This window comes from Bemisia tabaci, chromosome 1, assembly GCF_918797505.1.
Source record: "Bemisia tabaci chromosome 1, PGI_BMITA_v3".
Classification (NCBI taxonomy): domain Eukaryota; kingdom Metazoa; phylum Arthropoda; class Insecta; order Hemiptera; family Aleyrodidae; genus Bemisia; species Bemisia tabaci.
The window spans coordinates 86567279-86594543 of record NC_092793.1 but is presented as its reverse complement, the minus strand read 5'-3'; the positions used below and the strand labels follow the sequence as shown (position 1 = coordinate 86594543).

The window sequence follows — 27265 nt, the reverse complement described above, 5'->3', positions numbered from 1 at the left end:
GGAATGGATCTCCGCACGTACAGAGATGCCTACATTCTAGATGAGATATTTCATCAACCGCTTCTCTTAAGAAGTTCAAATTTACGTCACTACTCGCAGCAAAGAGTCCTGGCAACGGAATCATGGTCAGTTTCCGGAGTTTCCGACTTTAAGCTGATCGACTTCTGGCCACAATTTAGCGCTCCCAGACCACAGTGCAGTGGATAGCGGGGTTGATATTCAGTCGTAACCAATTCGTGCGATGGTGTGTTCGAATTCCGAGTCTTCAAAGTTGACGCGACGCGCGGGAGCCTTGTATGTTCCGAGTTTCAAGGTCACCTGCGCCCTTCTGGATTGCCCGCAGGTGGCGAGTTGTTTTTGAAGTCAATTACCTATTCAATGAAAACGGAAGAATCAGAATTTGAGAATCCAACGGAAGGAGAGAGAGGGAGCTCTGATTTTTAACCATTATGTTCATCATTTCTCATCAAAAATTTGCTGACGATGATTTTGCTATCAAAATTTAGAAGGAACCATTCGTTTTCAGTTCAAATACACATTTGATCCGCGTAAAAATTGATCCATTTCGAAATTATAACCCATTGATGGCAACTTTTAGAGTACCCCTGATTTTAAAGTTTTGTAAGTGAGCAAAGCTGCAGCGCTTGACGAAAGTTACTTTTTAAAGGAAAATAGATTCTCGTAGAAGCAGTTATTCTTAAGAGAATGATTTGAAACGGAGTTTAAAAGTTTTAATGTTAATGTGGCGAGTGTCACTAGAGGCCCATTGTGTAAAATTCACAAATTCTGATTCGTTCGTTTTCATTGAATAGGTAATTAACTTAGAAAACGACCTAAAGAAGCGTAAAAAAACCAAAACTCGCCACCTGCGGGCAATCCAGGGGGCGGAGGTGACCTTGAGACTCGGAACATACAAGGTTCCCGCGCGTCGCGTCAACTTTGAAGACTCATAACTCCGCTTCTAATTTTTTCCCCAATATGAACTTGAGCTTGTTTTAAACCTTAAACCCTCGAGAGAGGGAGAGGGGGGGGAGAGAGAGAGGGGGGGAGATAGAGAGGGAGAGAGAGTTGAGAAGTTATGCTACTTTAAAGCTCTTGACTTTGACCCCCTCTCCCCCGTTTTCCCTGGGGGTTGGGCCAAAAATAAGACTAGTTTCGGGAGTCTGGGAGGATCCTCTCTCATCCCTATGAAAATTGTGTGATTCCGAGTTTAGGCCGTTTGGCCGAAATGTAGAAAGGTCTTTTTATTCATGTACTTCCATAACAATTTAATTTGCCTGTCAGTTGAGTTCGAAATAGCCACATGTGGTCGGCATATACCTTAGATACAATTTAATATGTTTAAAAATTTAGCCGAAACGTAGGTATGTTCATGTTATGTCAACATAGATATGATTAATTTTATGTAGTTTAAATATTTAAAGGCATTTAGGCTGAATCGCTATTATTATTCACCGAAAAAATAGATGCAATATGCAATAATGCAATAAATCACATGTATCACACCTACTCTGATAACTCCCAAGTCTTCGGAATTTTTGTAGACAAAAAACTTTGGGAGGACTAGGGTTGAATTTCAAATCTCGGACACGTGCAAGAGCTCCAATTTAGGTCACTTTTCTCGTCGAAATAGAGCCCATGCTGTATAGGGAAGCTCGATCCTCTGGCTTGTTTCGCTCTTTTAGCGGTCTGCTCATTTCCTCTTTTATTTTTCTCCCGTTGTCAAGTTGTCGTTCTGCCGTAAGCTGTTGAAGTGTTGCCCACATTCTTATCGCGATGATTCTCCGACCAATTTAATGCGTGTTTCATTTGCATCATTCTTAGAAAATCTTAAAGCAAGCAGTGCGCAGTGATTGCTTGTCTTGTTAGTCCAAACCAACGTTACGACATTATCTCAGTTTCTGTCTCTATGATGATCATCATTTGCTCTGAAACAAACGATATCTGGGTAATGTGATATTTTCAAGAGAAAAGAATAAACTGATCGACCATGGAGAATGGTTGCCTTTGTGCCAAGGAAGAGGTGACTATATTCACCGACTCTATTTGGGTGCCATACTTGATCCTGCACCATCACTGTATAATTTATTTGGGATAGGTACCAAGTACAACCCTGATACTTTATTTTTTGGGGCTATTCTAGGGGCAACGACTGTTGGCATAATATTCGACGAGAATGGTAGAAGAGGCACTGTGGTAACACTGGGTCCTTGGTTTAAATGACTCAGGCTGTACCCCACACCTGCAGAACCCGCCCCGTAAAGCTGGTTCTGTCCATAGCCTCCTTGCGCAAGACCTGTGTTTGCATAGCCACCAGCTCCTCCGTACTGTTTTCTGTTCCCACCGGCATTTGTTTTTAGAGACGTATCATGGAATCCACCTCCAAATGTGTTCCCGGCACCGTCGCGGAACCTGTAATTATCAAATACATGAGAGTGTTATCCTTTACTTCAGTGACTGAATCGCTAACTATACTCGTAGCTAAGGGAGATATTCTCAGAAGGAAGTAGGCACATTCGCTTTATTATGTATGATTCTCAACAATTTTTTTTTTAAAGTGTGGTCGTTCTCCGGAGGAAAGATTTTCTGTTGAGCGTTTTTTCTTAAAAATCGGCGTCGAATTTCTCGGAATTCCACGCAAAATCCTTTGTCACCACTACCGGGAATCAAACCCTGGACCTGCAGACCGAGAGCCAGACGCAGTCTACAGGGTGTCCCTTATTTTTACAAATTGCAAATGGATCCAGATTAAACTCAAAGTAATGGTTAAAAATGTGCACACTTACAAGTCGGCTAGGCTCGCCTAGTGGTCAGTGCGCTTGGGTGTCCATTATTTTTTAGAAAATGCAAATTTTAAGTAGGTTAACCCTTCAAAAAATTCTATCCCGTGTACGAAAACACGTGTTCATTTAGGGAAAAATTGTCAACACATTTCTACCCTCGGCCGAAGGGGATGTAAGGGCGCAAGATTAAAATAAGTGTTTGGGGTTGTTCAAGGAGTCTCTTCCCTCAGGAAACGCCGAGTTGCGGTTCTCAGGGAGAAAATTTGGTCCATTTTGACGTATATATGACAGAAAAGCCCCGAATGCTCATTTTAGGCCGCGGGACATTACCGTGTCAGCGCACCTCTTTCGGCCGCACAGTTATTGGTGGTCGACAAAGTGATACGCACAGTGAAACCGTACAGAATCTGCAAAGTTACGGCCTTTTGGCCGAAATTTACGTCCATTATACTCTATTTTCCACCGTTTCATTGTAAACTATCATTTTTAAGTGGTTATGAAGGTCATTTACTCGTGTAAGCGGCACCTTGCGTCGCGTGGCTCGGCTGATGCACACTGAAATTTCTGGGTATTTTTTTTTTTTTGGAGACTTCTTCTCACATCACACAATTATTTTCTGAAAGAGAACTTCGAATGAATGCCCAGTTTTTCTACTCTGGAAGGACTAAGACGGCAGTGGTCCTGGTGCAATTTTTTGCCAGAGCAAAAGGAAGAGTTCCAGAGCCGGATTTAGGTTTTTGCCGCCCGGTGCCCGAAAAATTTTGCCCCCCCCCCCCCCCTCCCGGACTGTGTAATGTCTCATAGAAACACGCGATGCGCAGTTTCGAAAACACGACAGAAGAGAAATCTGATTTTCCGATAGTCAGAAAAATGCGCATCTATTTGCAGGAAAGTGTTGCAAACATATATTTAAGGAGGAGGAAATGATTCTTCGAGGACGATGGATTTGAGGAACGATAAAAAGGCGAAAATTGAACATAGTAAAAAATTAAATTAAATGTTGATGCTAAAGTGCTAAATCTCGTATTTCCGTCGCGATGTTTTAGAATTTCCGCTTCTGTTTTATTTTTCCAAAGAGAAACAAGCAAACTTTAAAGTTTGAGATTCATAATCATACAGAATATTCTGCTTACAGGGAAAAAATTTCAAGAAATTACGTTGACTACTTTTTCATAGAATGAATAAACTATCACAGGAAGTCTGGAACGTCGCAAACGGAGATTCGTGGTTTCGCACTTTGATCATCGATGTACTCACTCCAGTTTTCGAAAAACTTACGGATTGATTAAGTTGAGAAGAGAGAGAAAATTTGAGGGGCATACAGTTTCACCGAGGCATTGAAAGCTCTAGAAATTTTTCTTTCTCGTTTTGGCATGCGCGAACTTCTCTATTATGTCGTCGAAATCCAGTTGCATAGTGATGTCGAATTCCATTGACATCATAGAGAAAAAAAGGAGGTGTTTGCATTTCGGGCATCTTGGACTTTTTTGATGACGGAGGTCGGTGCGACGATTTTTATCATAGATTTTCTCGGAAATGCTGTAGTTTATGGAAAAAAGTAATTCTATACAGGGTTATCCAAAAGTCACCTACCACCCCTGTAACTTTTTTCCTAATTGAGATAGAAGTTTGAAACATTGGGAATGTTCCTCGGTTTAAGGTAGCAACTTTTTGGTCCCCTCAAAATTTTGGGGGGCGGCCCCCCTCGGGGGGGTGGGGACAAAATTTTTGTTTTTCAAATAGCAACCCCCCTTTTGTGATACCTCATTCGAAAGATAATTAAAAAAGAAATTTTTTGGCGCAAACCGCAGGTCAAAATGTTTATTTTTGACTAAATGGCGGCCGGTCAAAGTTCAAAAGGGCGGAAATTTGGCTTTACGTTTTTTATCGGCGGATTGGTCTGAAACTCAGAATCCTAGTGGTTTTCGCGACGAGAAAAACGATTCTGGTATTAGTTTTCCGGAAATGTCAATCCTTTTCAAAATGGCGGTGGTTAAAATGGCGGCTTAGCGCGGGAAGTGGATATTTAGGCTGCTTATCGTCGGATTTGTATGAGACTTGGTATCCGGAGGTATTTTGGCACGAGAAGAACGAATCTTTCATTGGATTTTTGAATTTTTGAAAACTTTAAAATGGCGGCGAAAAAATAACGGAAAATCCATATCACGGCTGTTTACCGATGGATTTGCACAAAAGTCAATACTCTGGTGGTTTTTGGCTCGAAAAAAATTAATCTTTCATCAGATTTTTGAAACACTGAATATCGTCAAAATGGTGGCGGAAAAATAACGGAAAATCTGCATCCACCATCGCCATTCGCATTTTTGCCGCCATTTTTAAGTTTTTAAAAAATTTAAAAATCCAATGAAAGATTCGTTCTTCTCGTGCCAAAATACCCCCGGCTACCAAGTCTCATACAAATCCGACAATAAGCAGCCTATGTCCACTTCCCGCTCTAAACCGTCATTTTAACCGCCTCCATTTTGAAAAGGTCAGTACATTTCCGGAAAACTAATGCCAGAATCGTTATCCTCGTCCCGAAAACCCCTAGGATTCTGAGTTTCAGACCAATCCGCTGATAAAAAACGGAGATGCCTTTCCGCCATTTTGAACTTTGACCGGCCGCCATTTAGTCAAAAATCAACATTTTGACCTGCGGTTGGCACCAAAAATTCTCTTTTCTTTATTATCTTTCGAATGCGGTATCACAAAGGTGATAGGTCAAAATGTCCAAAAAAAAAATGCCCAGAAGTCAAAATGTCCAAACCCTGAATGCCTAAAAATCTAAAAAGGCCAAATATCAGTAATGTCCAGCAGACAAGTAAGTCCAAAAGTAGGCGAATGTCCAAATTAATTATCCAGAGACAATATTAGTTGCGCGGTGCCTTCATTCGGTCGGGTCGTTGCATGTTTCTTTAATTTTTCCAAAAATCGTCTAACTTCTACATTTGCCACGTCGGGAGCATGCAAATGCTTTGTCGTTCCGTCGCTTTTGATATGCACCGCCGTCATGTCAGCATTGGTCGAGCACCGTGCATCACAAGTCGATCGCTCTACGCAACGCGAATGTACGGTTGTGTCCACGTTGATAAAGGAAGTTGTTATGGACAAGAATACATTTTTTATTTTTTTTTTGGCTTTTCGTGACAAACGGGGTAATATTAGCCATGTTTGTTATGTTTGTCAATATCACTTGAAATTTGGAAAATAAACCACTAATGCATTTTTAAAAATAAGAATTTGCCTGCTCTCATGAACAATTTTATCACCATTTTTTCCTAACCTGCATCTCTCCATTATCCGACGCATCTGTTTCTATGGCTGCATTCACAAACAGCTTGTAAAACTTCACCCAAAAACCCAATAACAACTCAACCAATGCCTAATCTCACATATGGACATTTGCCTACTTTTGGACTTATTTGTCTGCTGGACATTACTGATATTTGGCCTATTTAGATTTTTGGGCATTCAGGGTTTGGACATTATTGTTTGGGCATTTTGACCTTTTACCATCACAAAAGGGGGGTTGCTATTTGAAAAAAAAGTTAGCCCTCGCCCCCCCTGAGGGGGGCCGCACCCCAAAATTTTGGGGGCACCAAAAAGTTGCTACCTTAAACCGAGGGACATTCCCAGAGTTTCAAACTTCTATCTCAATTAGGAAAAAAGTTACAGAGGTGGTAGGTGACTTTTGGATAACCCTGTATATTGTGTTTGAATTTATCGAGTTAATTTAAGCAAAAAAATCGGACATAATGATCAATTTTTCTTACTGCGAATTCCGGATTTTGCTGGAGTACCTACCTGTACCTCAACGTCACGGGGTAGATAATCCTCAAGATGCAAACACCTTTTTTTCCTCTATGTATTGACATCATCGCGACATTTACAAGTCTCTAATGTCACTGATATATCCTTAGATACTTGTGCACTCGCCCCTTAGCGCAGAAAGATCGCTCCGCCGAGCAATTGGTCACCGGTACGGAAAGGTATATGTATTACAATGGAAATATTCGGGTACACATCTTTCAAATTTTTCTCGAACAAAAATTGATATTTTGACAAAGAAAGGTCTGTCAGGCTAAAAATCGAGCCATACGAGGCAATGAAGTCGCTGCACGGGGTGGCTCTTCCCTCATAGTTCATAGAGCATGAACAAATGAAATTCTGTGTAATTTCTCGGAGAGTCAAGAAATAATTTCTTATTAAGCGGCAAATTTGCCGCCTTGAAGTTGCCCATGATTTTCAGAGAGGATTGAGATGACTCACCCGGAGATGGAATCAATTCAAAATGGAAGTCAGTGCCCCGCCGCTGCCCAGTACTTAGTTTTTCCCTAATTTTTCCTCTCTTTTTTTTTCAATGAAAAAAAATCCGAAATTTGCCGCCCCCAAAAATTTGCCGCGCGGTGCCATGGCACCTTGGCCCCTCCCCCCTCCCCCCAAAATCCGGCTCTGAAGAGTTCTCTCCGTCTGTAAATGTCTCAAAAGCCACGATGAGGCATTAGCTAACAAGGGGAGTCTACGAAGTGACATCTTGGGATTGGGTTCATTTTGCTTGTACATGAAGAAGAGACAAATCTAAGGTAGGCGTATTTTTTTAGCCGCCGCTTCAAGTCGCTAGTCCCGCTTCTCGCCAATGCTTTTCAGATACGCCGCAAGGTGTTTTCACCAGTTTTATTTACTTTTCGAGAGTTTAAAGTTGTTAGCTTGGCAACGCTGTATCACCACCAATCAAAGTAGCCCTGTTTAAATACAAACATAGAGCTACAAATGACACATTTGGTAGATTTCATGCTTCAAATTCTGAAGAAGATCCACGAAAGTCGCTTTTTAAACGTGGAACTTAGAAATATAAACATTTTAAAGCTCAAATGTATAAACTTAGTAACGCTGTATCAATAAATCTGTGTCTATGCTCGGGGTAAGGCCTATACGGAAGACTTATCATATTATAAAGTTGCATCTAAACACCAAATACAGATATTTTGGTGATCATTAAGTTTGTTTTTTCATTGAGAAACTTACAAAAGTGAGCAATTTTTATAGGCCTTTGAAGTCAACTTTGCAACGTTGCATCAAGAGGATCAGCAGTATTACCATATCAATAGGAATATGGATTTAGAGATAAGACTGACTGTAGGTAAAATGTCACAAAATAACATATTATTTCCGATGTAGTTGTTTTTTAAAGTAAGATATTTGAAAATTTGCGAATTTTTAAAGCTTAAATATGCAAACTTTGCAACGCTGTATCTTGGAAATCAGACGTATACTCAAGCTAAAATTTTTACTGGAGGCTCGTTTCATCATGAGGTCTCATTTAAGCCGCATACGAATGGAATCCCCGAGTTTCAAAAAAGGGGCCACTTTTTGGGAGGCTCTTTGTTGAGAATTTTTCCCTAAATGAACACGTGTTTTCGTACACGGAATAGAATTTTTTGAAGGGTTAACCGACTTAAAATTTGCATTTTATAAAAAAATAATGCACATTCGAACGCACTGACCTCTAGGTGAGCCTAGCCGACTTATAAGTGTGCACATTTTTAACCATTACTTTGACCTTATCCTTGCTATCCATGGCGGATTGGCGGAAGTGTGCACATTTTTAACCATTTCTTTGACCTTATCCTTGCTATCCATGGCGGATTGGCGGGCGAGAAAATGCTCTTTTAAAAACAGCATATCATCAACAGCTCCAGTACATTACCTTTGATCTTTAGCTCCGTATTGCACACTTCCACCGTGGCCGAGACCGTCATCGTAGTAGGTAGCCTTGTTCCCAGATTCATTTTTTGAATAGGACGTGCTGAATCCTGCAACCTGATGGCCTTTGTTCCGTCCATTCACATCGCCGTAAGCTCCTCCTGCTATTGAACTTACTCCGTAATCTTTGTTACCTGTAGTGTCAAAATATGGAAGGCATTTAAGAAAAATTCTCTTTTGGGTCATTCCATGCCAACTGGCGTCACTTTGAAGAAGCGACTCTTTCAGAATTTGATGAAATTTGGCATACTTAATGTACTTGCACGGTTTAGTAAAAATCCAAAATTCTCATTTGATTCGGCCATCTGTTGAGCTTTTATTAAACACTGAAAGTTCGCGAATGTTGGCCTCTTTTGAGGTATACCAACGGTACGGTTTTACGGTATTGAAACGGTTCATCCAAAATCAACCGTTTAGGTGTCGTTGGAAAGCCCTAAGAAAGAACTTTCCGGAAATACAAAACTAAATTGGACTTAACTCAACACTTCTTTTGGCGCAAATTTGAATATTCAAAACTATATAACACAAAACCGGACCTTTTGATTTCTTTGAAAATATCACAAGATGTTGATGACACCTTCGACTACGCGTGTGCAAAATTTCAGAGTCGATACTCGGTGGAGTCAAAAGTTACAGAAGGAAAAGTTCCGAGATGCGGAGAAATTCGGATACCTTGAGTTCAATTCCCTGTTTAACCCCGCGGTCCCCCACTTCGTACTACCTAAACCAACCGAGAAAAAGACCTGGTACGGGTGGTCCGGGACACCCTGTATAACGAAGTATAAATAACATATCTACAGGAGGAGAAGGGTGGGGGAAGGAGAAAATATCAATAATTACAGCCTACAGCATGAATATAAGGCCCTAGCAGTGAAACAACCTCTGCCTCGCCCGGGGAGAACGGATGGAGCGCCGCCGATATGCCGCCCGCGCGTAACCGGGAACGCGCAGAAAAATCGCTATAACGCAAGAATGAATCGTTTCCCCAAGGTCAAACAAAGTGTGGTAGATGCAGAATTTCATGGAGAATCACCTCAACTGGTTTTTATTCACATAGCAACAATCGCCTGGAGAGGAGAGACGAAAAACGAAAAAAAGTCGAACCTTCAAAATCGAAAAAATCGATTTATGACTACGATAAATTACGCAACCATGCAAACAGCATCAATATTCGTGTAGAGAATATTTTTTAACGTTTGTTAGCGCAAACCGCAACACTTACACTCAAACCGTTCGCGAGATATCGATTTTTAAGGTTTTGAAGAAATTGCAACTTTGCCCCCCTGCCCCCTCCCCCCTAATTATCCGAGGGGGCTGAAATTTTGCCCAAGCATCGGGGACACTTAGTACAACATCTGAGCAAAGTTTGGGCTAAATCCAGGGGGGGCCAAAATCGGCGTTTTTGGAACAACCTCTTTCAAAGCGCAATAAAAGCTCTCTCAGTTGAGGCCGTAAAAGAGGGGATATCCCACTGTATCCTGAGAGTCCACTTCTAAATCTTGTCAAACTCTCCATGTAAAGATAGGGATCAGATACATTAGCATGGTTGCCATGATTTTAGTTTTGGAGTCTCCAAACAACCCCATTAATGGCCTCCAACTGACCCTGTTAATGTATTTGCTCCCTTTCTTTGCTTGAAGAGTTGGTAGTTAAGAATTTTAATTCATTTGAGGATTCTGCAGTCTCGAATTAGCACCTGGTCAGGGCTAGTACACGTCCATGCTCCATGTTTTCAAATAATCAGGGATTAAGGCCGAATGGAGTCTGTGACTGCAGATCCACTCGTCAGTTCCCTGAAAATTTGTCGCCACCACCGGGATTCAAACCCGGGACTTATTGGTCTAGTGTCAGACCCGCTGACCGCCTGGTCAACCTGGCCGACCCAGAGTTTGACTTGATGTAGAGGTGGACTCCCAGGATAACGTAGAGTATCCCCTCCATGATGGTCTCAACTTCGAGAGCTTTTCTTGAGTTTGAAAGTTCATTTCAGGGAGAACCAGTGGCACCATCGTGTTTCTTGCGAAATTTTACGTAGGAATTAGCAGTGAAATCGCTGATTCTCGACACGCACAAGAGCTTCATTTCCGAGCTTTTGTGTGAGGAAAAAACGGGGAAAAATGAAATGACGATGCAAGACGACCCTCAAACTAAACCTGATGATTGAAAATTTAGATTTATTGCATCAAAATCACGACGAGTTTTATACGAAAAATGTATCATGTTATGAGTGGGAAGGATTCTTGATTTTTGATCCGTGAAAAGCGTATTCAGAGCGTTGTCTGCTGATCTTGGCTCGTGGATACTTTCCGTCTCGTTAGCGAGAGATCCTGAAATCCCCCTTATGAGGTCTGCGTTCATGAAAACTCACGGTCAAGGCCAGTCACGGCCTGATTTCACACTTAAAACTCGGGCGACCAACTGTTGTAATTGCTTCAATTATTACGAGTAGCTGCATAACTGAGCGGTACGGGTTACATAAGGTAACCTCGACTCTCGTCAGGAGGTGAACATCCACTTTTCTCTTCGTTATCGACCGTCTGTACAAGCGACGACTGTGGCGTCGCATGGCATAACAAACACTAGGTCAACCTTTTCCGGGGACAAACAACGAAGCAAGCAGGAGCTTCAAAATAATACGCTGGTCGGGCCTGCGGTGGGCTCTTGGTGACATCCCAGTGAAAATACGATTAGCGCGGGGAAGCTGTGTTGCTGATTATGAATGGCCAGGGGATCGGCGCATGGACCGACCTATAGTTTCTCCTTAAACAGATCCCCTCGGTAGGAGGCCCAATGGTTTACATTAAAATTAAGAGAGGTTCAAGAAGAGCCTTAACAGAGCATCATAATCAGGACTATTTTTGCCAACCATTAATACAATTCAGCAGTAAAACTTTGAAAATAGGTCCTCCTGAAGGTTTTGTAATGATTTTTAAACCAAAATAAAATTAGGTATAAAATACGAAAGCAAAAAAAGTCCGAGTTTTATCATCAAAGTAAACTCGCCTCTAGTTCATCGTCAGTCAAATTGGATAATTTTTTCTTCCGTATTTTTTTATTTTATGACGTGGCAAATCATTGTAATTCCTTCCATAGATCCACTTTCAAAATACTGCTGAAATACATTCTTTCATGTCATGTTAATCAATTTTGTTGCCCTAGTTGATATTTTAGGCTTATCCATCTTCTTGAGATCCCATCCCTTAGAGTCCAATTCAGACGGTCAAACTTCTCATTGAACATGGATGAAAAGACGAACACGCTAATACATTTTATTCACTGGGGCTCTGGCATGTGTCAGGAATTTGTGCTTCAAGTAATTTAAGTTATGTAAAATTTCGCGAGGTACGATGGTGTCACTGATTTTCTTTGAAACGAACTTTCAAGTTTAAAAAAACCCTGAAGGTTTTGACCGCAATGAAGGAGACCCCTCACGGTACGCTGTGAGTCTACCTCTCTAGTTTAACTCTCCATGAACAAACAGGGAGCAAATACATTAGCAGGATTGCCGTGGTTCCACCTTTGAAGTCCCTAAACAAATAGACTACCTTACTAATGGGCTCGCCTTCTATTTGTCCCTAGAGAATTTTATTAGATATAGAGGACTCAAAGCGGACTGTGAGGGATCCCCTCCATCACGGTCACAACTTTGAGAGCTTTTTCTGAGTTGGGGAGTTCTATTCAGAGAAAACCAGTGACACCATCGTGTCTTCCTAAAAATTCTATCCCGGAGAATTTTTCTTGGAGGAAGTAACTAAGTCGCAAATCCCTGACACGTGCATGACTCGTCGCCATTTGATATCGTCAATCGGAATTCGGGGTTTCCCATTCACGAACATATACCTTCAGCTTTTGTCGGTCGGAAGATTTTGTTACAACTTTCCGTTAAACTTTCCAGCGCCGCCAATGGACAATAGGGCAAGGAACGTCTCATGTTCCCTGTTTAGAATCTTACGTAGAAAATTATTCAAACGACAGTAAGTTCTGAAACCAATTCCTGAACGAGGTATTAACCAATAAGTTTACGTATGACAAAATCACAGCACAATAAATTGCGGGTTTTGGTTCGTCCTTCGAACCAAACTAATTTTTTCGATTCCTATGTGATATAGAAGTCCGAAAAAGCCCTTAATAACTTCAGGAAAGTTGGCTGGTGCTCAGGGCGCCGCCATTTTGATTTTTCCAAAATTGAGAAAACCCACGATCAGTTTTTTGTAAATATCTCCTCAACGGTTAATCTTACGAAAAGAACAAACAAAAAAAAAAAAAAAAACAACAGAAAGAACATAAAATTTCCTAACAAAATCACTCTCCTCTGTTTTTTCTAGCTTAACTTTTTGGTCGTAAAATTAACGTTTTCTTCCAAAATTAGCTTTAAAAAAGGCGTATTTTTGCTGATTTTAGGAGAAACTTTGCTTCATATCTCCAGCCGCGATTATCTGAGAAAAAAACGGTTATGCTTATTAAAAAGAGCGTAAAATTTACTTCTAGAAAACGTACGTCAATAGTTCTTAAACTTGATTCAACCCTGTGAAACAGCAGTTTATTAGCTCCGCCCTTACATTGTGATTTTGCGGACCATCTCCCTTACAATGAAGAAGAAAAGAAGAAAAAACCCTAAAAACGTGGCCCAAACTGTGTAACAAGGTGGTAAAATAGTGCTGGGCCCACACTATTTTTTTTTTTGGGGGGGGGGGGGGCAAAGCCATAAAGTTCCAAAATGTTCAATCAGTTCCAAAAATTTTGAGCTCTAATGAGGATCAGTACAAAACTGATGGGGGAGAGTGTTCAGCTCAGGCAGTTTGCATTGGACTATTAAGTTGAGGTCACGTCGAGAGATCTATAATTTTGGATCCTTTCATACCTCATCAGTAGATCACGCTCGTCAGTGAACCGAACTGAAAAGATTGCAAAATCCAAGACGGCATCAAAGCACAAGTTGGAAGTACAAGTTTTGTACTGCAACACGGTAAGTTTTGTACTGGTACTCAGTAGAGCTCAAAATGTTTTATTCTGATTATGATTTTTTTTTTTTTTTTTTTTTTTTTTTTTTTTTTTTTTGGGCGTTTAATCTCACTGACGAGATATAGTCCAATGCAAACTACCTGAGCTGAAGACTCTCCCCCATCAGTTTTGTACTGATCCTCATTAGAGCTCAAAATTTTGGGATCTGATTGAAAATTTTGGAACTTTATGGCTTTGCCCCCCCCCCCCCCCCAATAAAAAATAGTGTGGGTCCAGCACTATTTTACCACCTTGTTACACAGTTTGGGCCACGTTTTTAAGGGTTTTTTCTTCTTTTTTTCTTCATTTTTAGGGGGATGGTCGGCAAAATCACAACTTAAGGGCGGAGCTAATAAACTGCTATTTCACAGGGTTGAATCAAGTTAAGGAACTATTGACGTATGTTTTCTAGAAGTAAATTTTACGCTCTTTTTAATGAGCATAATGGTTTTTTTCAGATAATCGTGGCTGGAGATGTGAAGCAAAATTTCTCCTAAAATCAGCAAAAATACGCCTTTTTTAAGCTAATTTTGGAAGAAAACGTTAATTTTACAACCAAAAAGTTAAGCTAGAAAAAACAGAGGAGGGTGATTTTGTTAGGAAATTTTATGTTCTTTCTGCTGTTTTTTTTTTTTTTGTTTGTTTGTTCTTTTCGTAAGATTAACCGTTGAGGAGATATTTACAAAAAACTGATGGTGGGTTTTCTCAATTTTGGAAAAATCAAAATGGCGGCGCCCTGAGCACCAGCAAACTTTCCTGAAGTTATTATGGGCATTTTCGGACTCTTATATCACCTAGGAATCGAAAAAAATTGGTTTGGTTCGAAGGACAGAGCCCATGTTGAGCGGTGAAATTGGAGTTAAGTATAGACATGACGTCGTATGAATTTTTGCGATTAAACCTATGTTCATCATAAACACGTATATATTGTTCAGGAGATGCTTTCCAGACGTTACGTCGTGTGATTCGTTTTTCTCGTGAAATTTTGAAGAGGAAACATGTTACGCAGTGCCTTAATTCATATTTTGCCTAGTGGCCCATTGGATGGAAAGTTAAAAGTGACGTCACATTCAAGTTTCCGTTCAACTTTTCATTCGATTGTTGTGTTCTCGTGGCAGTATCACAAAATTGAACTTTCCATTTTCTCAACACAAGCGGAAGAAAAAATGTACCAAAACTCCAAATTTTCGATTAAACTTTTGGACGAAAAGTCTGAATGGAGCTTCATGAGTCAGAGATTTGCAGTATAAATACATTTTTTCTCTTAAAACTTCGCGAGATACATGATGGTGCTATTGGTTCTGAAACGCCCTAGTTCCGAAGAAGCGCCTGAAGTTGAGGCCGCAATGGAGGGGATCCTCCACGCTACGCTGAGAGTCCACCGCTGTATCTACTCGAACTCTCCATGAACAGACACTGAGCAAATACATTAGCAAGGTTGCCGTGGTTCCAGTTTTGAAGTCCCCGATCAAGAATAGAGAGAGAGTTAAAACAAGTCCAAGATCCATCCATATAGGTCAGTTATTCCCGAAACCGAAATGAGAATCTTCTGCGCATGACGTCAGCATTACTGCCGCGAAAACCAGAAAAGTCGGAAGCAATGCTTTTCTTATGGGAGAGAACAAATTTTTCTTAATGAATCATTTAAATTTCTTACTTTTAAATCGTTTGAAACTTTCTGATCGTCGAAAGGAACGTTTAGACATTAGCGTCCAGGGTTTCAATTCAGCTGAATTTGCGTTTTTATATTTTTAAATGATTTTTGTAGTCAGCGATGTAACAAGCCATCTAGTGGTATAGACTCGCGTGTAAATATGGCTGATGCAGAGTAAACTGTAAAAATGAAAGAACACAAATTCGGCAAAATCGAAACCCTGAATGCTAATGTCTAAACGTTCCTTTCGACACTCAGAAAGTTTCAAAGGATTTAAAAGTAAGAAATTTAAATGATTCATTTAGAAAAATTTGCTTTCTCCCATAAGAAAAGCATTGTATCCGTGCTTTATCGCTTTCGCGGCAGTAATGCTGACGTCACGAGCCAACTGAGCCAATGGATGGGGCTTACCCCGAGCGGGGGAAATCTGCGGAATGACTGACCTATATGGATGGATCTTGAACAAGTCGGTTTATGGATGTCACAAACCGGAATAAAGATTACACAATGTGAGCATTTTTCGTAATCTTCGATTGACTCATTCCCAGATTTCTCTCCGTCGTTCCTTCTCTCAGTCTGGTTGTTCCCTGACGTACTCTTGATTCCCCGGATGACCCTAATTTTTTAATGTTTGCAATCGGTGAAAATGTAATCTTTTTCCGGGTTGTAACGCTGTGGAAGGTTAAAATGCGGGAACCACCAGGAAAGGGATGACCTAACTCTCAGTATGAAGGGACTTCATTTACTCCACGGAGAGTTTGACTGGATGTAGAGGTGGACTCTCAGCCTAGCGCAAGGGATCTTCTCTATTAGGGTCTCAACTTTGAGAGATTTTTTAAGCTTCGGAGTTGGTTTCAGAGAAAGCTATTGGCATCATCGTGTTTCTAGCAAAATTTTAAATTAGGAATGGCACTTGAATCGCATAGCGCTGACACATGCGAGAGCGCCATTTGGCTTAAAATCCCACTCAGCAAAAAGGATATTGAGTGCTCATGGTATATGACCTCCATAAGCATGTCCGACGTCGTAGCCATTCTTCATTCCCGAATTGTCGTGCCAGTAGCCGTTGGCATCCCTGTATCCGTGTTGGCTGTGTCCTGCGTCGCCGTAGGAGTGGGCAGCGCGGAGTCCGTTGAGAGCAATGTTGCCCGCATTGGTGGAGTAGCCGGCACTGACGGGATTGACCGGATTGTAGCCCACGCTCCCGCTATTCACCCCATTGACTCCCCATACGCCAGGAGGATTAATGAGAGGAGGCCCTGCTGGGCGAACCTCGATATAGTCACCCCCGAGCACTGAATCCAAGGTAAGGTTTATGTAGAACGCCTGAACAGCCAGCCCGATCCCGGTCAGGTGCAGCGTCTTGTTCTGCGCTGTCGATATCCGTTGTGGGCGCGCATCAGACTGTCGTGACATTGCAGTCCCTGCAACAAAGTAACCACTCAAAGAATCAACTTCCAAGTGAAAAAATGTTTCCAAAGTTATTTTTCATGTTGTAGGCAGTTATTCAATAATGAAAATCCGCTAATCACAATTTCTTTGAAAAAGACTGTTTTTGTGGGACTTCTAAAAATGGTCCGATCGAGCTGAAATTTTGCAGGAATTGTTTCTTCGTGCTTCGGCGTCAATTGGAAACCGGGGAGAATAACTTTATAGACTTTTTGTGGAACATACGAACAAGCCGCACCGTAGTGCGAAGGCTACGTTCTATTGTTCACGGTTTTTGAATTCGTCCCCTTTAGGAGCAGGGGATCTTTTCTACTACCTTTTGGCTACATATTCCGGCAGTTTAAACGTGCGGCTCCCTAAGCCGCAAACTTTCGTGCCATGTGTTTCGGCTCTGGCTGCCAAGCTTTTGCTTGGCATGCGGCAAGCGAAGAAGAATGCGGATGCTGCCACAGCAGTTTCGCAAAATTTCTTTACTGTGGTGTTACCCGCAGCGTCAGCGCACGCCCGGAACCTCTGCTCATGTGCATGCCGTTCTGTATCTCTCTCATTGTAGGCTGTAGGGAGCGTTCATAGTTATTACGTAATACACTTTTTCGGAATTTTCAACCCCCGTTTTCCCTGTGTAACACTTCACAAAATTCCGTACCCCCCATAATAATTACGTAACGCTGAATGCCCCCGCGCCTTAGATTCCCAAAAATTGTGGAACTTTTAGCTGGATAATATATGAAATATTTTTAATGATTGTGTGACCAATAACGTGTAATAAATGAGGATGATACATTTTGGATTTCGTGTGTTTATTTTACCAATAGAGAGGATTACGTAGGTAACGCTGAAACTGACCTCCCCCCCCCCCCAAACGTAACTTTAGCTCGTACCCCTCCCCCCAGAGCGTTACGTAATTTATGAACGCTCCCGATTTACCCCACCACATTAACACGAGGTCTGTTCAATAAGTTTTAGGAATTTTGCGATAAAAATCGGAAAAATGGTCCGAATTTGATTTTCTTGGTATCAATAAAAATTCAAAAGAAATACAAAAACACTGCTTTATACAGAAACGAAACATTTTATTGGTTCTCAAGTTATATCAGCCTAAAGTGGTAGACTCAAAGCCGCTCCGCGATTTTTAGGATTCGGAAATCAGTTATTTCTTTTGGTCGCCAAAATGTTGTAATTTTTTGCTCCGACAATCATATGAAAAAGAAAAGATATTGACAAATAAATTTTGAAGAATAACCTGATATTTGCGTCCCTTTACAGCTTATCCTTTTCAAAATATTGGCCTTGACTGACGATGCATTTCCGCCAATGATCCGCCAAATCACGGAAGGCTTCTTGAAAACTCTCCGAGTTTTTTGTTCCCAAAACTGAAGCAACCTTTGAAAGGTCAAAGATTTGAATCTTTGGAGGACGTTCAAATGAACACGATCGAACGTTGCGGCACACCAATTCGGAAAGTTTTCAAAAAGCCTTCCGTGATTTTGCGGATCGTTGGCGGAAATCCATCGTCAGTCAAGGCCAGTATTTTGAAAAGGATAAGCTGTAAAGGGACACAAATATCAGGTTATTCTTCAAAATTTATTTGTCATAATTTTTTCTTTTTTATATGATCGTCCGAGCAAAAAATTACAACATTTTGGCGACCAAAAAAAATAACCGATTTCTGAATCTTAAAAATCACGGCGTTGCTTTGAGTCAGTCTTTTTAGGCTGCTGTAACTTGAGAGCCAATAAATATTTTCATTTCTGTAAAAAGCAGTGTTTTTGTATATCTTTTGATTTTGTATTGATACCAAGGAAATCAAATTCGGACCATTTTTCCGATTTTTATCGCAAAATTCCTGAAACTTATTGAACAGACCTCGTATACTAATGTGTTACCGAATGCACCAGCGTGTTTCATTCACTAATCGATGAATTCTCTATTAAACGCTATTGAGTTGTATGGTTGGACAAAAGGTCCAAATAAAGCGAACGATGTGCCCTGGTGGGCGGAACTACAAAGTCATCGTGGGGAACGGGGCAGAAGGGCACCTTATCAAGGGGGACATAACGGGATATAAAAAGACACCCCTCTACTTGGGGTCTGCAGGACTCCACCAGATCCTAAAGAGGAATGTGGGAAAATTCTTTACTTGCACTGGGAAATTTTCCAGTCCCCTTTTAAATTTTGAAAAATTGATCCATTTCAGGAGCAATTTTACCTGTTCTCAGCAGAAACTTGCTCTAATTACAATTTCCACAATTAAAATTTCACTCTCTTACCAAGCAAAATTCTTCATACTTCTTCGGAGAGACAAAGTAGATTTGTTGGGGGGGGGGGGGGAGCATGGACTCATTTTCTTAGTGCCACCCCCCCCCCCAAAAAAAAAAAAAAAACTTTTCATTTTTGACAACATCAATTGAGTGATAAATCATTGGAAACAGAATAAAAAATGAAACTTTCTTGGGAAAATCAGAAGTCACTCAACAATCCCAAATGGTGGTGATGGGCCAGCTTTATCTTACAGAATCTTGTCCTGCGTAGAAGGGCAAGGTGACCATCAACGTAGATCAGTTAGCAGTTAGTTGGTACAGAAATCAACCCTACCTCCCTCCAAAAAAAAGAAAGAAAACCGAATGATTTCTGCTTACCTATGCAGTGTAGTGAAAGTGTATGAATCGGACGAAAATGAACACTCCTGTTGCACCTAGATCGAGGGCCCACTTGTCGCACTATTCTGGTTGTCAATTTGACGAGATAGGACTCACTGATTATGCGGTTGAGTGATTAATTACTTATAAATGGGGCGGGTGACGGGGGGGGGGGGGGAGGCACCCGAACAGGGTATCCTGGAAAATCGAGGAGAGTACTTGACTTCCGTGCAGTCACCTCGAGTTTCCCGCGCAGGCGCAATAGATTTTGGCCATACTCGTCCGAGGCTAATGGCACACGATCAAAATATTCCATCAAAATGTCAATGTCAGGCTACGCGCGCAGCCTCTTCGTTAAACATAGCGGGCTATTATATTTTGGAGAGCTAGTAAGTTCTGATTCGCTCCTCCTATTTCTTTGTTCATCTAAGAGAGATGAAGTGATATAAGCTAGAGTGCCTACTTAAGGCGAATTCCTGTTATTAGATTTTGTTAAGTTTTGTGTTCCCAGTGATCAACTGCGGGTCGATTATTGAAAGTTTTAAGCAACCCGATAAGACATCGAATTGCGATATATTGCATGGTTAAGATAGGGCTATGTCTTGTCGTGTCGGACCGACATAGTTTCAATAATCGGGCCGCTGGAGAGAACTTTGTTTTCGGTCTGGCTGTTTGTTTAATCTAAAACTATTAGAAAATGAGAATCTCTCGCTGACGTCGTTTAGATCGGGATTTCTATAACTGTCGAGCCAATTTTTAAATGTGTCTGTGAATTTTCGTAAGATTCCTCAACACAAGCTTCACCCTGCTAAAAATGTTCAATGTGAATTCACACGAAAATAACTCGATTCCCATATGATTCCATGAACGTCCATGTCCTCCGACATGGAAATCAAACGGAATATTGGTCATTTCCATCAAATTTTAATGAAAATGAAAACATTTCCTTGTAAACTCGACGTGAAATTCACAATTTCCATGCAACTTAATAGAAGCCGGTCCGTTTCCATCAAATTTTCATGGAGCTCAGAATTTCTTTTGTTGGCTCGGCATTGATACAAGAGTACGTAAGCAGATTTACACAGGGTTGCCCACACCTACCGCACCCGGCCTTTTTCTCGATCCAGGACCGAAGGGCCAAATAGAGAATCGATCCCGAGGAATATGAATTTCATGGTCCCGGAGCGCCCTCAGATCCGATTCAAACCTAACCGCTTTCGGCCTTCAGCAGCCGGAGTTAAGGTCAACATTTTGAAATGATTTAATCGGAATCAGAAAGTACGGAAAATAATCACCTAAATTGACACCAAGAAATCCAAAAGTGGTCCATTCGTGTCCAAATGGCTGATCGCTGAAGGTGGGGGACAAAGCCCCCATTCAAAAAATGCAAGTTCGCCAAATTGACGTCGAGGCTAGGGAAAAGAATTTTTTGTAGGTATCCGACCTTAAAAAGTCCGAATTGGAGGGCCCCGGCGCCCCCAGAGCCATCTCTGATGGGGCACATGGAGACCTTGAACGTGTAAATTTAACCGGCGTGGAGTCCTCCCTTCCTCGTCTGTCTCTGGGCACGACGGGACCTTCAAATTCGGAGTTTTTGGGGTCAGTTACCCTCGAGAACGCCTTTTTTGGGTATTTGCGTCAGTTTAGTGAACTTGCATTTTTTGATGGGGGCTGATCTCCCCTGCCAGCCCTAGTGGACAGTATATCTGATACTCGGCGGCACGATCGTGCCACCGACTTAGATTAAGGTTGTTTGGGTCATACCTATCGGCATTTTCCCTGAAGTTAAAATACAATAAACGCTAAGTCATAGGTATTTATGGTTTGCCTTCTCCCTCGTCAATTGGGTTTTTCGAAATAAATTCTCAAGTATTATTATTCAAGAGAAACAAAAGAGCTTAGATGCAAGTGCGATTAATAATGCTGGCAAAGAGGGAGGAAAATTTCACAAAACCATGTTTTCTTTCCTTGGAGAAATTTAAAGGGATCAGGCGAATTGGGGCTCTTAAAATTTTCTAGTCTGGTCTCAAGGTCCTTAATCTGCAATTTAAACCTCAAAATTCTACATCAATAATTCCATCGAAAAGTGCATCTTCTCAGACGTGAAGTTGTCAGTAATGTCCGTTAAAAAAATAAAACACAAAAAGAAATTTAGCAATATCTGATGGAGTAAGTTAGGCTGATTCTTGTTCAATCTGCCCAATTAGTACAACAGCAACTTCAAACTGCTCTCGGTAACCGTTGCAGTATCATTTATAGTGAACGAGAAAAACGCCTTTATTCCTTGTGGATGCAACTCTAATTGTCCCTACCAATAATTACATAGCGGTGCAGCCCGTGGTGCGGCGAGTGTCGCTGATGAATTGCCTCGGGTATTTTACTTTGGTGTGAGGCTGCTCCAAGTATGTATTAAACGTACGTCTTTTCAGAGCCTTTTACAAAATATCGATCGATCAATGTAAAAATGTTTTATGAATGGATTTAACGAAACATCATAAATTGAATATATTCATAGAATATCTTGGATATTCAATACATTTTCACAGAATATTAAAAAAATAGGCTGCTTGGCCTTCTTAAATTCTTGATGATCCTTTATAGAATATCCAGCCATATTCTTTGGAAATTGTATGAAAGGTATTCATTTACCCTCGAATATCCAAAATTTTATGAATATTATCTTGCTGTGTGAGAAGTTTCTCTGAACTTGTGAAGACCACGCTCCTCTGCTGGGTCTTCTTGCGTTGTATCCTCTGCTGCGGTAACTTCCATGCCCACGATTGAAGTTGCCTGAATCTCTTGAACCGCGATTGTTGCTCGGATGTCCTCTTGAAGAAAAACCACCTCGGTCGTTACTGTAGCTTGGACAGACGTTGGCATAATGTCCTGTGCCACCTCAGCGATGACAAGAGTTGTTGCTTCGCACCCATGGTCTTCTGCTGAATCCACGACTTCTGCCACAGTTGTAGGAACGGTTACCACTAGAGTTCCCTCGGCTTGGTTTGTGGGCTTGGAGATTTAGGGCTTCAAAGTTATCACTTAGCTTTAGACTGGAATCATATGATTTCTTTTCGAAAGAGATCATTATCTTCTTTTTCACAAAATTAGCTTTGCGCTGAGCAACTGGCAAGGCATCGACAATGTCATGCAAATGAGACATAGACTCAGGAAGGGTTTGCAATAAATAGTCGAGATGGTTTTCATCGCTAACCATTTCACCTGAGTTTTTGAGGTCAGTGATGTTTTTCTCAAAACTTTTGAAGAAAGTGGTGGGATCCTCAGGATCAAATTTAGTCTCTGGCAGTTTTCTCTCAATCATCAATTTCATTGAGGTATTCGTGATAGTATACAGGGTTATCCAAAAGTCACTGACCACCCCTGTAACTTTTTTCCAAATTGAGATAGAAGTTTGAAACTTTGGGAATGTTCCTCGGTCTAAAGTAGCAACTTTTTGGTCCCCCCAAAATTTTGGGGGGCGGCCCCCCTTAAGGGGGGCGGGGGCTAACTTTTTTTTTTCAAATGGCAACCCCCCCTTTGTGATACCTCATTCGAAAGATAATAAAAAAAGAAAATTTTTGGCGCAAACCGCAGGTCAAAATGTTCATTTTTGACAAAATGGCGGCCGGTCAAAGTTCAAAATGGCGGAAATTTGGCATCTCCGTTGTTTATTGACGGATTGGTGTGAAACTCGGAATTCTAGGGTTTTTTGAGATGAGAAAAACGATTCTGGCATTGGTTTTCCAGAAAAGTCAGTCTTTTGCAAAATGGCGGCGGTCAAAATGGCGGCCTAGAGCGGGAAGTGGATATTTAGGCTGCATATCGTTGGATTTGCATGAAACTTGGTATCCGGGGGTATTTCGGCACGAGAAGAACGAATCTTTAATTGGATATCTGAAATTTTGACAAATTCCAAAATGGCGGCGGAAAAATTGCGGGAAATCAGTTTTACGGCTCTTTACCGATGGATTAGCATGAAATTATTTGATATTTCAAGAATCTAATGAAAGATTCCTTTTAATCCAGCCAAAAACCGCCAGGATATCGAATTTCATGCAAATCCATCGGTAAAGAGCCGTAAAACTGATTTCCCGCAATTTTTCCGCCGCCATTTTGGAATTTGTCAAAATTTCAGATATCCAATGAAAGATTCGTTCTTCTCGTGCCGAAATACCCCCGGATACCAAGTTTCATGCAAATCCAACGATATGCAGCCTAAATATCCACTTCCCGCTCTAGGCCGCCATTTTGCAAAAGACTGACTTTTCTGGAAAACCAATGCCAGAATCGTTTTTCTCATCTCAAAAAACCCTAGAATTCCGAGTTTCACACCAATCCGTCAATAAACAACGGAGATGCCAAATTTCCGCCATTTTGAACTTTGACCGGCCGCCATTTTGTCAAAAATGAACATTTTGACCTGCGGTTTGCGCCAAAAATTTTCTTTTTTATTATCTTTCGAATGAGGTATCACAAAGGGGGGGTTGCCATTTGAAAAAAAAAGTTAGCCCCCCGCCCCCTTAAGGGGGGCCGCCTCCCAAAATTTTGGGGGGACAAAAAGTTGCTACTTTAGACCGAGGAACATTCCCAAAGTTTCAAACTTCTATCTCAATTTGAAAAAAAGTTACAGGGGTGGTCAGTGACTTTTGGATAACCCTGTATGTGTTATCTAGGTAATTTTTTTAACATCCCTTTAGCATTATTCTCGTGTTTAAGAAGGTCAAGGACTGAATTGGATACGGCATTTGCCAAATAGTTTCGGGCTTTTATTTCCATTCTGACCCAATCTTCCTCTTCGATATCTTCGGGAATTTCAATGATGTCGGGGTCCACAGCTTCGTAGCACTCTTTGAGTTTTAAGAGTAGTTCGAGACGGTACCTCCATCCGTCGTAGTCTTTTCGACTGTCATCAAATACGGAAATTTTCAATTTGAAATCTTCATCAGCCATAATTTAGGTGAGGAAACAAAAATACAATAGTTTCAACTCAAGGTTCACGAGGACACTTTAAGGTTATAAATTTAAGGTCAATGACCGACCGCAGGTCGGACCGGCGAATTTTCGGACACGAATTTAACAACCACGCTCTGCTACCATGTTGATGTAACACAATAAAAAAACCAGTTATCAAAGCCTATACGGAGGCACTTTTATTCATTTAAAATATTCATACAATTTGATTTCTATTCAATAATTTATATAACTCATCTGGCTGCGATCATGAGCGGATATAACTTATTGCTTAGTGTTGTTTATAGGGGTAGATGACCGATGAGGTTCGGCACACCGATTGATCAATAATCGGCGGAAAATTACGAATTCAACAAAATACAACTTAAAAATAAATGTAAGCACAAATAATTAGTGAAAATGAAGAGAACTTCGAAAGTAAGAGATGATACGATTGTTATGAGTGTAAAAACGCACCTCCTTAGAAAAATACAGGGTGTCCAAGACCACCCGTATAAGGCTATTTTCGCAGTTAATTTAGTTTGGACGAAGTCGGAAATGGTAGTAATTAAAGGGAAATTGATCCCAAGGAATCCGAATTTCATCCTCCCAAAGCCCCTCCTTCCACCCATGGTAGGTAAAATGGGGGTCCGTAGCTTCAAAAGTGGGGGTGCCCGTCAAAATTTTGATTTTATTCTATGGAACTGAGACGGAACAAAAAAATTTGACCTACACCAACACCGTAAAATATCCAAAATTGGTCAATTGTGCTCTGCCTAGGAAATTTCCTCCCGAGTTTTTCACCAGCTACGAAAATATTTCTCTAATACCAAGTTAAAAAACATTATTTTCGCGAGTATGAATAGATAGCAGCTACAATGTGCTGTATTCCCAATGAAGGGCCCCCTCCCCCGCGTGCACTATGGTAACGCTGTTAAAGTAGAAACCGCAGAACCAAGAAAAATCAACACAGGTCAGTCATTCCGGAGGACGAGTTTTGGCACTCTACTGCGCAGTGACGTAGTATCAAAGACATAAAGACGGAGCGCTAAAAGCAAAAAATGAAACTTCTTTTCAATCACCTCTACTATTGGCTAGAGGATTGGCGGCGAAATCGGGACAAGTTTGAAATTCAAATGTAGGGCGGGAACTAAATAAAATTGCGGAAACAAGGTATTCTAGGTTGATTTTTGCCCAAATTCACTTATCCACTCATATTTTTTTAACTTTAGGTTAGTTTTGTCCGTCGTCGACCGATTAATTTCATTTGGGAGTAACGGTCATCTAGGACTGTAACGGCCTGTTTGAACCGGCAGAACCACCATGAGCAAAAGAAAAACTAACTTTATCTGAGATTACTGCCTATTACCGAGCAAAAGTAGGTGTATTATATTAGGACGCAGTCCCAACTTTCTTAATATAATCGTTTCAGGCATTTAAAACACGTTTAAAAGAAGAAATGTGGAAAAATCAAGAGGACAAGTTCAAATCAAATTTCCATTTGCCGCCATGGATTCCCGCGCTCATTTACACACTCACACAAGCATCCAGCGCCAAACCAGGCTTCACTTTTTCCCCGTGCTTTTAGATACGAGCACTCCGTCTTTATGTCTTTGCGTAGTATTGAGTGCCTGCAATGTATTTCTTATGGGAGCACCCATTGTGACGTAGCATTGAGTGCTGCCGAGTTAGGGCCGGGCGGGGATGTGGCTTTCAAAAAGATGCGCAATGACTGACCTGTGTGGATTGGTCTTGCGCAGAACAGAGACAATAACCTTGCTGTTTAACGCGAAAGGAGGTTAAAGATAGATGTGATTAATAGGTAATGAAATTGCATAGAACGCTTTTCATCAGGACAAATTAATCAAACATTTTTGAAAACAATAGAAAACATTTTATCGAAATTAAATTTAGAAGTGAACACACTTTCTTTGTAAAAAAATAAAGTGAAACATAATAGGGCTGCTGTAGTGGAGGTACCTAAATGTATAAATGGAGCCTATCAAACAAGTTAAATGTGAGATTACCTACTTCCAGCTCATAGAGTACAATAGAGTCGCAAGTACTGGATCGTCGATGAAGTCACTTTTGGAGGCTGTTTTGTCCAGTTCTTCGGAGACTAGTGTGCGGCGACTAGCGATGACGCATACGCAGAGACTCGCGCTCGGCGCTCCCCACTCCCGACTCGGCTCCGTTCGTCGGCTAGGTCCACACACATTGAATCAGCTAAGTAGGCCGGTAATATGTCTGAAATTGAGCCCATATATGAATATTATCTAGGAGTAACATACATTAATGGATTCATTATGGCTTAGAATATCTATTTCAAGCAAAATTTGCACAAATTAATATCGATGGAATTAAAAAAGTCGAAAAAACACAAGCAGTCGTTGATTTTCCATAAGCCACCGTGTTAAAAACGCCGGTTGGTTCACACTTTGTATAAGTCAGAAATTAAATCCTATATGAATATTATCCCGGAGTAACATACATCAATGGATTCATTATGGCTTTGACTATCTAATTATGGCAAAAAATGCACAAATTAATATCGATTGAATTAAAAAATGTCGAAAAAACACAAGCAGTCGTTGCTTTTCCCGTAAGCCGCCGTGATAAGAAATGCCGGTTGGTTCACACTTGGTATAAGTCAGAAATTAAATCCGAATATGAATATTATCTAGGAGTAATATACATCAATAGATTCATTATGGCTTTGACTACCTTTTAATGGCAAAATTTGCAAAAATTAATGCTGATTGAATTATAAAATGTCGAAAAACATAAGCAGTTCTTGATCTCTCCATAAGCCGCCGTGTTACCAAATGCCGTTGGGTTCACACTTGGTTCACACTTTTCGAGCACACGCGGCTCGGAAACACCTGCTCATGGATTGGCTTCATCGGCGCTCCAGTACTTTGCGACTCTATTGTACTCTATGTTCCAGCTAGAGCCGTGTAACCTGTAATGTCCTCTACGCTACGGACGTTAAACATTTTTGACTTTATGTAACATGATAACTGAAGCAT

The 27265-nt window shown here is 41.0% G+C and overlaps 1 protein-coding gene across 2 annotated transcripts; it reads right to left on the bottom strand.

Moving 5' to 3' along the window:
- Positions 1-691: 691 nt before the first annotated feature.
- Positions 692-26567, bottom strand: LOC109041364 (uncharacterized). Of its 2 annotated transcripts, none has more exons than XM_072306360.1 (4): positions 26268-26567; positions 16206-16625; positions 8491-8680; positions 692-2412 (listed from the first exon to the last, which is right to left on the bottom strand). In XM_072306360.1, the coding sequence occupies exons 2-4, from the start codon at positions 16615-16617 to the stop codon at positions 2043-2045; spliced, it is 972 nt and encodes a 323-aa protein (XP_072162461.1). In that variant the 5' UTR covers positions 16618-16625; positions 26268-26567; the 3' UTR covers positions 692-2042. The 2 variants fall into 2 exon arrangements, with proteins under 2 accessions (XP_072162461.1, XP_018913247.2); XM_019057702.2 differs by lacking the exon at positions 26268-26567 and adding an exon at positions 19290-19454.
- Positions 26568-27265: the final 698 nt, after the last annotated feature.